A 14,196-nucleotide genomic window follows, 5' to 3' on the forward strand; every position below is an offset into this window, starting at 1 on the left:
TCCTGCGCTTCAGGATTTGGATCAGTGGATTGTTTGAGAGTGTGTTCTTGGGCTTCAGGATTTGGATCAGTGGATTGTTTGAGAGTGTGTTCTTGGGCTTCAGGATTTGGATCAGTGGATTGTTTGGGAGCGTGTTCTTGGGCTTCAGGATGTAGATTTTCCTCTGGGAACATGACTCTACGTGCAATCTTTCGCTTTTTGCGATGAATGCGTTTTCGTTCCTCAGGATTCAGCGTCTGCTTGTCCACAGCTCTGCACTCATTCTTAAGCTTGCTTGCCATCTGTTTCATTCTAAAGAACTTTGTATTTGTTTTCTGTGAAAAGCGCTTTATGAAAACGGTTGCTTCCTTACTTGGTTCTGAGTCTTCTTCTTCTTTGGTGTTTTATGACGGTTGATATCCAAGTGTTACATACCCGCTACCCACTGTAGCTGCACGTCTTAGACAGCCACCCACTGTAGCTGTACGTCTTAGACAGCCACCCACTGTAGCTGCACGTCTTAGACAGCCACCCACTGTAGCTGTACGTCTTAGACAGCCACCCACTGTAGCTGTACGTCTTAGACAGCCACCCACTGTAGCTGTACGTCTTAGACAGCCACCCACTGTAGCTGCACGTCTTAGACAGCCACCCACTGTAGCTGTACGTCTTAGACAGCCACCCACTGTAGCTGTACGTCTTAGACAGCCACCCACTGTAGCTGTACGTCTTAGACAGCCACCCACTGTAGCTGTACGTCTTAGACCGCCACCCACTGTAGCTGTACGTCTTAGACCGCCACCCACTGTAGCTGTACGTCTTAGACAGCCACCCACTGTAGCTGTACGTCTTAGACCGCCACCCACTGTAGCTGTACGTCTTAGACAGCCACCCACTGTAGCTGTACGTCTTAGACCGCCACCCACTGTAGCTGTACGTCTTAGACCGCCACCCACTGTAGCTGTACGTCTTAGACAGCCACCCACTGTAGCTGTACGTCTTAGACAGCCACCCACTGTAGCTGTACGTCTTAGACCGCCAACTACTGTAGTTGTACGTCTTAGACTGCCACCTTCTTCTTCTTCTTCTTCTTTGGTGTTTTATGGCGGTTGGTATCCAAGTGTTACATTACCACCACCCACTGTAGCTGTACGTCTTAGACTTTAGACTTCTCTTCCTTTACTCCCCTCTCAGTCGTACTGTAGTTGTTGTACGTCTTAGACTTTTGACTTTATACTTTAGAAGCCGTCATACATCTTCAGAGCCACTGAACATTCTCAAAGCGGAGGGACGAGAGGAAGGGGAGAAGGAGGGGGGGGGGAAATAAAGTCTAAAGAATAAAATCTTAAGAATAAAGTCGGACTGGGAGACGAATTACCAAGAGTAAAGTCTGGAGAATAAAGTCTAACTGCAGTGGGTGGCGGTAATGTAACACTTGGATACCGACCGCCATAAAACACCAAAGAAGAAGCAAATTCTCAAAGCAGCTTTCTGTCGCCATGGTTACCTACCATACATTAAATTACATACACACATACATTTACAACACAATAACAACAACAAAATCGATCGCATGTTATACCGACCCCTGTTTTCGGCACGTATCACCGGTCATAATGCATACGCAGTCACTATTTGTTCCAATGGGTTTTTGTATAATAGAAACACATTTTTTGGACCGTTTCACAGATCGCATGACTCTTGGATGAGAGTCGAAGGTTATGTTTTTAAAAAAACAAAGTCCAGATGATACAACTGAATCTTTTTATACAATGGAACTAGGACTCCTGGACGAATGAGGAATTACGTCATATTTCTTGTCCAATTTGCGTTTTCCAGGGTTCTTTTTGTAGGCCCCTGACCTGTTGGGTGCCCCAAGGGTCAGTCCTGGGACCCCTTCTGTTCAACCTCAGATCTATGTTTCACTGTCGGCAGGTGAATATGGACCAGTGGATTCACTCTGTCACTGCATCCAACAGATCAGTGTGTGGAGCAAAACATCTTTCTCCAGCTGAACTCAGACAAGACTGAAATCATCGTCTTTGTCCCACAGAAACAAAGAAAAAGTGTCACCTCCAGAGTCTCGCTCTAAAACCTACAGACCAAGTTAGAAATCTGGGGGTAATAATGGACTCAGACTTGAATTTTAACACATCAAATCAATAACATCAGCAGTTTTTACCATCTAAAAAACATTGCCAAAATAAAAACTATAGTGTCTAAACCAGATTTAGAGAGACTTATCCATGCGTTTGTCTCCAGTAGATTAGACTGTAACGGCCGCTCACTGGTCTCTCCAAACGAGCTGCAGTACATCCAGAACCCTGACTAGAACCAGGAAATACCATCACATTTCTGTTCCAGTTCTACAGTGATGTAAATAGGAGCATGATCGCTTAAATCTAATGTACTTAAATCTGCCTCTGTAATTTTTGAACTATCTTTGTTGAAAATAAAAAAGTAGTCATGTGGTAGTTGTGTGGGTTGGAAAAAAGTGTATATCTGCGGACATTAGGATTCATCTCCCTCCAGATATCGATCAGCCCTACATTATGTATTAATTTACAAAACTTGTTATATATAGATTTACCCAATGTCGGCTGAACACGTTCCAGTTCCAGTCTCCACCGCAGACAAGGGTTCCCTCAGAGTGGTTTGCAATCAGATCCACAACTTCAGTATAGAAAGTGAGGTCACTTCCTGGTGGAGCATATACATTTATCAAAGTAAAACACACTTCCATTAATAATTCCTTTGTTCCTTTGACCGGTATACATTTTCCATCTTTATCTTTGTGTTAAAACTCTGAACAAAGGCTCTTCTGCTTTAGATCAATATGGCCACACCCCTCTGTTTGCCCCTGTATGAGGAATAGTAAAGTCTGTTATAACAAAATGGTGTCAATTTCTGATGTTCTAAGTCATTTTAAATGTGTTTATTGCCGGTATAGAATGTCAATTTCCTCTTTTTTAATTTTTGTCAGCATCTTTAGTCAGTATCCTCACTGACGAGGAGGAGGGAGGAGGCACTGGTTTACATCTATTTTTAGGTCTCTGTGTGAAAAGAGTCTAAAGTCCCTCCATGCTGCAGTATGTGCTAGCTATTTTTACTTTATTTTATTCTATTGTCATTATTTTATTATTATTATCTTATTTTTATCTTTTTATTTATCTATTTTATTTTATTTCCCAAGAGTTCCCAAGAGTTCTATTAAGAGTGTGTTTTTTTCGAAACGTCCTATAATCTGTCCTTTCCTCCTGTTCTACTGAGTAACAACGAAATTTCCCCTTGTGTGGATATTAAAGGATTATCTTATCTTAGTAGACAGAGTGCAGCGCCCCCCAGTGGCATTCACCTCACATTACAGCTGAATATAAGTATTTTTTTCTAAATGTTTTAAAAATGATAATGAAAAACGTACTGTTAGATAACCTTTATATTGAACCAAATACAGTAGTAATCTATTTGATTCCTTACAGTTTCAGACCATAAGTCTGTATGATGTGAGGATGCTCTGCGACATATTAGACTCGTCTGATTGTGGGACATAACGTGTCTTACACAATAATAGTAAAAACAAAGAGGACAGACTTGTGTTTTCTTGTGTGACACCAAATACCATTTATTAGGGCTTTACAAAGACTACAAAATCCTCCAGATGATTTAAATCGCTGTCTCTGTCTATTTACATGATATGTTACATACAAATGTACAAAATATAAAACATTTAAAGACAAATGTTTCACCCAAAAAGAAGAATACTTTCTCTCAAACCAGAGTAAATGCCGAGTTTATGAGGAGAGTCTGTGAAAGTCGCTATTTTTGACCATTCAACTTTATGAGTAGATTATTAAGAGTAATACAAGCAGCCGACAGGGGTCTGCGACAGGGAACAGGGGTCCGACTGGGGTCTGCGACAGGGGTCTGACAGAGGTCTGCGACAGGGGTCCGACAGGGGTCTGCGATAGAGGACACGGGTCTGCAACAGGGGACAGGGGTCTGTGACACGGGTCTGTGACACGGGTGTGACAGGAGTCTGACAGGGTTCTGACGGGGGTCTGACAGGAGTCTGACAGGGGTCTCTGACAGGGGTCTGACAGGAGGCTGACAGGGGTCTATGTTGGAAGTGCAGAGAAGGTCTAATGAGAGTTTAGATGCGTATTAAAATTTAAAAATCTTCATGTCTTCGTGGTCATTTTTTTAAGGCTGTGGTTGAGAATTGCAGCCTAAATTATTGTCTTTTTCTTCCTGACATTTTACGCATCAATGTCAAAGATTTGGGCTGTAGCGTTAATCGAATTTACAATCGTGACGTTGTAATCCAAAATACTTTTAATTGCCTTCTGTTCAGAACGTTACGTACTCTGGTTCTGCGTCTCCAAAACACTTTTTGTAACGTTACAAAAATTATTTAACCAAGACATACTTCATTCTGACAGGTTCCAATCGTTTTGAAACAATAATCGTGATTTCAGTTCCGTTTCTAAGATAAAAACGGTGTCACGGTTTCTCTCCCATTTCTGGCATCTCTCTGGACGTCTTAGCACTTTGCATCGTCCTTAAATCCCGTTCTGGGCACTCCGGCATAGACGCGGCGCGTGAATCACAACAGTTACGTTGCCGAGAGACGCGACGAGGCTGAAGTTGGAAGGGGGGGGGGAGGGTCTGAGCGGAGGATTGTCCTGAGGTGTGTTTCACGTGTGTTGGTCTGTGGTCGCGCCGCATCGCTCGGCTTAGCACCTGAACCGGCTTTTTTTACAGTACGCTTGTTTGCTCGGCCTCGGCGTCTCTGCAGAACGCGGCAAAAAAACACTTCAAACGACTTTTTGGACTAAATTTAATACATTTTTCCCTTTAGATAATGTTAATATATTTGTACTGTTCACTCTCGCTCACTTTATCGACCGCTTTAGTACAAACGACGAGCGCAAAATGAGCTATTTGCCTCCGTTTTCTCCTTTTGGACGTCGTTTCTTGTGTTTTCTGTTCGATTTTTTATGCAGCTGAAAATTCAGAAAAATTTTATGAAAAATTTTAACGAAATTCTATATTCTTGATTATGAGCAAAACTATCTGCCAACGGTTAAAATGTAGCGTTAGCGTTCGACTAAGTCACTTTTTGCGCTCATAATGCTAAGCTAATCAACCGTGTATAAGTGTGTTAACTTAAAGTTTTGACTAAATTTAATACATTTTTCGCTTTAGATAATGTTCATATATTTGTACTGTTCAGTCTCGCTTACTTTATCGACCGCTTTAGTACAAATGACAAGCTTTTCGCCTCCGTTTTCTCCTTTTGGACGTCGTTTCTTGTGTTTTCTGTTCGATTTTTTATGCAGCTGAAAATTCTGAAACATTTTATAAAAAATTTTAAAGAAATTCAATATTCTTGATTATGAGCAAAACTAGCTGCCAACGGTTAAAATGTAGCGTTAGCGTTCGACTAAGTCACTTTTTGCGCTCATAATGCTAAGCTAATCAACCGTGTATAAGTGTGTTAACTTAAAGTTTTGACTAAATTTAATACATTTTTCGCTTTAGATAATGTTCATATATTTGTACTGTTCAGTCTCGCTTACTTTATCGACCGCTTTAGTACAAATGACAAGCTTTTCGCCTCCGTTTTCTCCTTTTGGACGTCGTTTCTTGTGTTTTCTGTTCGATTTTTTATGCAGCTGAAAATTCTGAAACATTTTATGAAAAATTTTAAAGAAATTCAATATTCTTGATTATGAGCAAAACTAGCTGCCAACGGTTAAAATGTAGCGTTAGCGTTCGACAAAGTCACTTTTTCCGCTCATAATGCTAAGCTAACCAACCGTGTATAAGTGTGTTAACTTAAAGCTGCACTGTGGAACTTTGTGCCCGTCTCCATGGAGATGTTATCAGTGAGAATGCGCGTATTTTCCACGATAATATCACCTACAATATTGAATAAATGCAGGATGAAATGAATGCCATCGTATGGAACATTTCAGGCCTAGCGATAACATCACCATGGAGACGGGCGGACCAGCCACAACAACATTTCAGTGAATCAACATGAAAATCAATAGAAAAACGAATGATGTAATGCATTTATTAAGTCAATACTGTAATATTTGTGCAGTTTTCTTACTCCACTGGCCCAGAATGTCACTCGCCGTAAGAAAATTTGTCGACAATTTAATAATATCGTTAAGAAATCGATTATTCTAGACCCGATCCGTGAATAAATCTCAGCCAAACTCTAAAAATAGTCGTTTGCGTTTTTTTGCTGCGCACTTTCAAAACTATTGTGATTTTGAAGAACGCCGTGTCAGAAGAGGAGGATTGTGGGTAAAAGTGCCTATACTCTGGTAAACCATGTCGACTGTACACGCGCGGTATCGACTTTCCGACAAACAAAACCCAAAAACATCCGTTTCTCCCCGTTCAGTTTTCCTGCTCTCACAATAAATTATCGACGAGTGCCAAAAACGCATCTTTCCTTTCACTGTGCAAGACGAGTATATTTACAAAGCCCCGCCCCCCTCCCCCAGCCCCGCCCGTTCGTCTCTGTGCAACCCGTCGGTAAAAGCTCCCGATGGCTTCCCTCCGATACGCGCGTACATATATTTATATTCTAGGTAAAGGTCTTTTATGTCAGCGCAGCCCCGTTTACAAAGCGTAAAACATGCTCGTCCGGCGGTAGAAAAAACAAGCCCACGCCGTTGTGCTCCTGTAGGTGGACCCAGCTCAACTGGGCCAACAAAAAAACATTAAAAAAACAAGTGTACACCCCCCGCCCCATTTTTTAAAACATTTGTACAATATATCGGTCGTTCACACATAACAGCATCTTCTCAGAGCGTCGGGTGAAGAGGAAGAGGGGAAGAAAAGTCCGTTACAATCGAAGCAGGATGTTGCGTCTCTTCTTCTTCTGTGTTTTTTTTCTCCATCCGAAACGCTTTGCACATTTAAGGCAGTGGAAAAGCACCTTTATCGCAACATTTTATTTCAATTGTCTTAAGTGGAGGCAGATTCTTTATTTCCCTTTGGCACCGCCTCAGTTTTCTCTTTCGAAGCGCCATTTTTGAGGATGCGGAGCTCGGACTAGAGTCGCTGTTCCTCACGTTTCGGCACCGGGTGCAATTCCCACGAAAATGGGACACGAACATTTTTGACATAGTTCGGTTTTGACAGATAAACGGCGCATTTCAGCTCAGTTTTGGCCACGCGATGTCTGATTTTTGTCGTCACGGTAACGGCGGCTTCGTAAACCGTGTAACTCAACATCCAGCCTCGTCACAATCGGTAGTATTTTTTGGGAAACTCAGTATTCGTGTGAACGTTTTCAGGATTTCTTTGCGCTAACAGGAAATATTTTGTAAATTTTTTGGGGGAAATAGTCAAATTTCAACTTTAGAGCGTTGAATTATTAACAAATGCAACTCATATTTTATTTTTTAAAAAACATTAAGTTGGTCGTTCTGCCATTTCTTCGTTTCAGCTCGTGTTTTTAACGATACGATTGTACGTTTAGAAAACAGTTGACTGATTATCCTGCTTTACGATTATCGCGTCGGTGGCATAAAGTCGTTTCAAGCTTGTCATGTGTCGTCATATTCAATAAATCGCGTGTCAGAAGTCGTCACGGCGACAGCTATAGCACCAGCGTTCAACAACTTTTTTCATCCAAGTAAAATGTAAACACAGAAGATCTTTGGACCGCAGTGAACCAGAGGAATACGTGAATTTGTCGGACTTAGAAACGTTTAACTTAGAAACGTCTGATTTTTTTTACTACTTTGACTAATAAATAGATTTTTGTATATTTTTGTAAATTCCTAACTTGGTCTGTAGCGAACACGCGACAACAAACTCGCACTGGCTTGAAGTTGGCAGCCGTTGTAAAGACGTCGCAGACTAGCATTAGTGTTAGCGGCTGTGCACATGTGGCAGTGACGTAATAAAAAGTGCAGTATGTAACCTCTCTGCGCCACGTGCTCGACTCCCTGGAGGAAGAAAGGTTTTTTTTGGCAATGAAAGCACCTGTAACTGGAAAACATCTCCACGGCGACGAGCAGGTGGCCATTCTCAGACATGGTTTGTGTTTGACGCTCTTGCTAGCGACTCACTTAGCGACTCGGCTTCAGTCCCCTTTATCTTTTTCTACCTAAAATTGATGAGGTTTGGGGCCACATCTGAGCATCGTTAAAAGTCTTTGTTGAGTTTGTAAAAGTTTCGCTGTTTTGGTTTAGCTGACGATTAGCGCGTAAAAGAGCTAAAGGCTAACCGTCTTTACATCGGAAACTAGTTGATGTAATCCCTTAGTCCTCCTAAAGTGGTCCCTGCTGCACTATTTGGGAAAAAATACCCAAGAATTGCAATTTATTCTTTCAAAATTAAACGCAAATTGACAAAAAGACTGACCAACTCGCACGTATCACGGTGCTCGTTTGTACGGATCTAAACTTTAGCTAGCATTCTTCTACACGCAGAAATAGACAGGATATTTGGTCGTTTTATTATGGCACCCTTTGCGATTCGCCAATTGCGCCAAATTTATGATTTCCATCCGATTGCGCTAACTCTTGAAGCTATAGTCCACGGTAGGTAAGAAATGAAGACGTTTTGACTTTCATCCAAGAGTCATCTTCAGGAGCATTTACACTCTCCTGAGCTCTGATTGGTCGACCGGTCGGAGATTTTTTGCGTCAATAGATGTCTACGTCGTACGCTTCGGCAGAAAAGTTACACAGCGCGCCTTTAAGGAATCATTGGCACGTTCGTAGTAGCGGGTTGACAGTTGTGCTTGTGTCTGAGGGGCAGAGAGTGCATTGGCAGTAAGAACAGAGAACCGACGGAAGCGCGCGGCACCCAAAACACGGCCGAGGCGATTCGAGGACGGCGACCGAGGCGATTCGAGGACAGCGACCGAGGCGATTCGAGGACAGCGACCGAGGCGATTCGAGGATGGCGATTCGAGGACGGCGATTCGAGGACGGCGATTCGAGGACGGCGACCGAGGCGATTCGAGGACGGCGACCGTGTCAAACGAGCCAGCTGTTCGCAGTTCGACGAGTCCCAGACGTGAGGCAGATTCATATTGTGTCGATTCTATTGCATTTTCATCGTCAACGTCAAAAAAACGCCGATAGTTTCGCCACCGAATTGAAGAACGTGCCTGGCCGCGGTCGCCGAGTGCGTTTGAACTTCTGTAAACAAAGAAACCGCCCTCTTTGTAAACACGTGTTGTATAACTGGGATTGAGGTGAAGTGATCCAGTTTCTACGGTTTCCTCTAAACGTGCTGAAGCGAGTGAACAGTGTTGACAGACTCGGCGGTTTTTGCATCACGCGCAGCGCCAACGTTTATGCGGAAAAGTCACATTCCAAGATGCAAAGTAGTTCCAATAAGTGCGGATGTTTTTGGTTCTTTTGATTCTATAAAAATAGCACGCAATTTGAAGTATTCCAACGACATTTATGTTGTCTTCTTTTTACTACTATATTGACGCCCGTCTTTACAAAGAACTTAAATTGTGTGAATGATTGGATGCATTGTGGGTAACTTTTCTCACACTAAACTTTGGTGCTGCGTGTTGTTGACTTGAGGTCTCAATGTTTCTGGTTCAGGTCCCACTTTGGGACAAGACTTGGCTCGAACTGGTGATGGTCCTCCTGGTGCAGGTGGATCAGTCCTCCTGGTGCGGGTGTATCAGTCCTCCTGGTGTGGGTGGATCAGTCCTCCTGGTGCAGGTGGATCAGTCCTCCTGGTGCAGGTGGATCAGTCCTCCTGGTGCGGGTGGACTCACAGAGCAGACTCCAGGGATGAGTCCAGCTGGTCCTCGTGGTGATGGTCCTCCTGGTGCGGGTGGACTCACAGAGCAGACTCCAGGGATGAGTCCAGCTGGTCCTCGTGGTGATGGTCCTCCTGGTGCTGGTGGACTCACAGAGCAGACTCCAGGGATGAGTCCAGCTGGTCCTCGTGGTGATGGTCCTCCTGGTGCTGGTGGACTCACAGAGCAGACTCCAGGGATGAGTCCAGCTGGTCCTCGTGGTGATGGTCGTCCTGGTGCTGGTGGACTCACAGAGCAGACTCCAGGGATGAGTCCAGCTGGTCCTCGTGGTGATGGTCCTCCTGGTGCTGGTGGACTCACAGAGCAGACTCCAGGGATGAGTCCAGCTGGTCCTCGTGGTGATGGTCCTCCTGGTGCTGGTGGACTCACAGAGCAGACTCCAGGGATGAGTCCAGCTGGTCCTCGTGGTGGCTGGTGCTGTCACTGTCACAGCTCTGAGTGCTGGAGTAGTTCGCCGCCTCCTGGAGACGCAGCAGCATGTTCATCTGAAGGAGGCACAAAAAGTCAGTCAGTGAATGTCTTTAAGAGTCTGATCCTCGGAGTCTCCACACCTTGAAACATTAATATTAGGTTGGTATAACGTCCAAACCTCTTTTGACGAGCTGTAGTGTGTGTTTCTGTCTGTGGTTGTGCGTGTGCGGTTGTGCGTGTGCGGTTGTGCGTCCTCACCAGCGGGTCGCCCTCTGTGTCGCTCTGGGACACCTGTTTGGATGACGCGCCCTCTTTAGACGAGCTGTAGCCGTCGTAGCCCACGTCCTCGGGCCTGAGCTGCAGCAGAGCCTGTCCCTCCTGCTGCAGACAGGGGGCGCTCCAGGGGTACGTGTCGTTCACCCATTTGGACGGATCCTCCCAGGCGGCGCGCTTCCCGTACAACTGCGTCGGGAAACGGGAAGAGGAAAAGGTGATGAGTATTGTCGAAATGGCCAATATTAAGGATTATCCTCCTCAAGAGGAGGAAGAGGAGGAAGAGGAAGAGGAAGAGGAGGAGGAAGAGGAGGGGGGTGAGGAAGAGGAGGAAGAGAAAGAGGAAGAGAAAGAGGAAGAAGAGGAATGGGACAAAGAGGAGTAGGAAGAGGAGGAGGAGGACTAGGAGGAGGAGGAAGAGGAGTATATAAAAGTGTACAACTTAACGACTCATTAAAGTGAAAAAAAGTGCTCTAATCAGGCAAAATGCAGACTGTTATCACGTTTCCCGCTCATAAAACAATGTTTGAGAGTCAAATTTTGCTTTTGAGAACATTAACGCCCCGTAGATGTTAGCAGCATTAGCATCACAATGTATTTCTAACTGTAGAGACTCAGCAGGGGGCAGTAGAGAGCAAATAAATGGCAAACTAACGCCACACCACTTACTAATGAAGTGGCTCTGATATTTTCCGAGTAGATATTCCGAGTTGGAAGTGTGTTTAAGGACGACAGGGAGGAAAAAGGTGAAATAGTAGAAACCACTCAAACCCTTGTGCGGCGTGTTTTCAGTACATGTGGTTTTGACTTGCGACACGAGCCCTTTAAACGTACCTGTAGCCCCTCCCTCACGAGCCCTTTAAACGTACCTGTAGCCCCTCCCTCACGAGCCCTTTAAACGTACCTGTAGCCCCGCCCTCACGAGCCCTTTAAACGTACCTGTAGCCCCTCCCTCACGAGCCCTTTAAACGTACCTGTAGCCCCGCCCTCACGAGCCCTTTAAACGTACCTGTAGCCCCGCCCTCACAAGCCCTTTAAACGTACCTGTAGCCCCGCCCTCACAGGCCTTTAAACATACCTGTAGCCCCGCCCTCACAAGCCTTTAAATGTACCTGTAGCCCCTCCCTCACGAGCCCTTCAAACATACCTGTAGCCCCTCCCTCACGGGCCCTTAAACATACCTGTAGCCCCTCCCTCACGGCCCTTAAACGTACCTGTAGCTCCTCCCTCACGAGCCTTTAAACGTACCTGTAGCCCCTCCCTCACGGGCCCTTAAACGTAGCTGTAGCTCCTCCCTCATGATCCTTTAAACGTACCTGTAGCCCCTCCCTCATAGCCCTCAAACGTACCTGTAGCTCCTCCCTCACAAGCCCTTTAAACGTACCTGTAGCCCCGCCCTCACAGGCCTTTAAACGTACCTGTAGCCCCTCCCTCACAAGCCTTTAAATGTACCTGTAGCCCCTCCCTCACGAGCCCTTCAAACATACCTGTAGCCCCTCCCTCACGGGCCCTTAAACATACCTGTAGCCCCTCCCTCACGGGCCCTTAAACGTACCTGTAGCTCCTCCCTCACGAGCCTTTAAACGTACCTGTAGCCCCTCCCTCACAGCCCTCAAACGTACCTGTAGCTCCTCCCTCATGATCCTTTAAACGTACCTGTAGCCCCTCCCTCACAGCCCTCAAACGTACCTGTAGCTCCTCCCTCATGAGCCTTTAAACGTACCTGTAGCCCCTCCCTCACGGGCCCTTAAACGTACCTGTAGCTCCTCCCTCATGATCCTTTAAACGTACCTGTAGCCCCTCCCTCACAGCCCTCAAACGTACCTGTAGCTCCTCCCTCATGAGCCTTTAAACGTACCTGTAGCCCCTCCCTCACGGGCCCTTAAACGTACCTGTAGCCCCTCCCTCACAAGCCTTTAAACGTACCTGTAGCCCCTCCCTCACAGCCCTCAAACGTACCTGTAGCCCCTCCCTCACAGCCCTCAAACGTACCTGTAGCTCCTCCCTCACAGGCCTTTAAACGTACCTGTAGCCCCTCCCTCACGGGCCCTTAAACGTACCTGTAGCCCCTCCCTCACAGCCCTCAAACGTACCTGTAGCTCCTCCCTCACAGGCCTCTAAACGTACCTGTAGCCCCTCCCTCACAGCCCTCAAACGTACCTGTAGCCCCTCCCTCACAGCCCTCAAACGTACCTGTAGCCCCTCCCTCACAGCCCTCAAACGTACCTGTAGCCCCTCCCTCACAGCCCTCAAACGTACCTGTAGCTCCTCCCTCACAGCTCTCAAACGTACCTGTAGCCCCTCCCTCACAGCCCTCAAACGTACCTGTAGCCCCTCCCTCACGGGCCCTTAAACGTACCTGTAGCCCCTCCCTCATGGGCCCTTAAACGTACCTGTAGCCCCTCCCTCACAGCCCTCAAACGTACCTGTAGCCCCTCCCTCACGGGCCCTTAAACGTACCTGTAGCCCCTCCCTCACGGGCCCTTAAACGTACCTGTAGCCCCTCCCTCACAGCCCTCAAACGTACCTGTAGCTCCTCCCTCACAGGCCTTTAAACGTACCTGTAGCCCCTCCCTCACGGGCCCTTAAACGTACCTGTAGCCCCTCCCTCACGGCCTCCAGCAGGTAGGGCACCAGGGAGTAGTTCCACAGGTCAGTGAACCAGACTCTGGAGCCCTCCACATCCACTGGACAGGACAGGAACAGACGGGGGCCTGGAGGGACGAACACACACGGACATGTATCGAGTCGTGAAGGCTGAAACATAATGCTTACTGTGATAGTGATATTTAATTTTAGTCTCTTATCTTTTATTTTAACACTTTTATTTCAAAAATAATTTTGTTTATTGTTCATTCTGTATTAGATTTTTGACTTGTTCATGGTGTTTCTTACCAAAAAAAAGGTTTATTTGAAATTAATTTGTAAGAAAGTCAGGAGAATAAATATCAATTGTGTCTTTTAGTTCATTATAATTTTTTATGTTAGTTTGCATTTGTTAAAATGCAGACTGCTTTTGTGCCTTTTTAATTTAAATTAAATTAAACATTAATATTATGGGCATTATTGTGGCTTTGCAAAGGTCCCACATTTTGTTATCACCCATAATAATGAAAAAACACTGTATTTAATGTGTTTTTTTATGCATCTTTTTTACTGGATGAATGTGATACTGATATTTTTTTTGATAACTCTTTATTCAAAAATAATTTAGTTTATTGTGTATTCTATACATTTGATTTTTTTTTTTCATTCTTTCACTTGTTTATGGTTTTCATTACTTAAAAAGTTTATTTTAAATTAATTTGTAAGAAAGTAAGAGGAATAAATGTGAATTGTCTCTTTTTATAAAAAAAAAAAAATTGGTTGATTTAATGTTTTTTTATTACATTTTTCTAGATCAACAAAACGCAGCTGCTTTTTTTAAAATTATGCATTCATATTATCACATTTTGTTATCACCCAAAATAATGAAAAAACACTGTATTTAATGTGTTTTTTATGCATCTTTTTTACTGGATGAATGTGATACTGATATTTTTTTTGATAACTCTTTATTCAAAAATAATTTAGTTTATTGTGTATTCTATACATTTGATTTTTTTTTTCATTCTTTCACTTGTTTATGGTTTTCATTACTTAAAAAGTTTATTTTAAATTAATTTGTAAGAGGAATAAATGTGAATTGTCTCTTTTTATAAAAAAAAAAA

The 14,196-nt window shown here is 44.5% G+C and overlaps 2 protein-coding genes across 3 annotated transcripts in view; both read right to left on the reverse strand.

Moving 5' to 3' along the window:
• The window catches only part of LOC140367185 (uncharacterized), a 1,525-nt gene extending 1,244 nt beyond the window's left edge, over positions 1 to 281 (reverse strand). The window contains exon 1 of the mRNA XM_072453540.1: positions 1 to 281. This exon is cut by the window's left edge and continues 1,244 nt beyond it. Within this exon, the coding sequence (XP_072309641.1) occupies positions 1 to 281 (281 nt within the window).
• Positions 282 to 6,518: 6,237 nt separating this feature from the next.
• nav3 (neuron navigator 3) overlaps positions 6,519 to 14,196 on the reverse strand; it is a 339,677-nt gene continuing 331,999 nt past the window's right edge. For both annotated transcript variants that reach the window (XM_072453275.1, XM_072453276.1), the window contains exons 39-41: positions 13,082 to 13,200; positions 10,472 to 10,675; positions 6,519 to 10,287 (exon numbers count right to left, since the gene is read on the reverse strand). In XM_072453275.1, the coding sequence (XP_072309376.1) occupies positions 10,168 to 10,287; positions 10,472 to 10,675; positions 13,082 to 13,200 (443 nt within the window). In that variant the 3' untranslated portion in view covers positions 6,519 to 10,167. The remainder of the gene's footprint in view (positions 10,288 to 10,471; positions 10,676 to 13,081; positions 13,201 to 14,196) is intronic.

This window comes from Eucyclogobius newberryi, unplaced genomic scaffold (genome assembly GCF_026437365.1).
Source record: "Eucyclogobius newberryi isolate DKJ021-1_F unplaced genomic scaffold, fEucNew1.0.hap1 SCAF_2, whole genome shotgun sequence".
In the NCBI taxonomy this organism is placed as follows: Eukaryota; Metazoa; Chordata; class Actinopteri; order Gobiiformes; family Gobiidae; genus Eucyclogobius; species Eucyclogobius newberryi.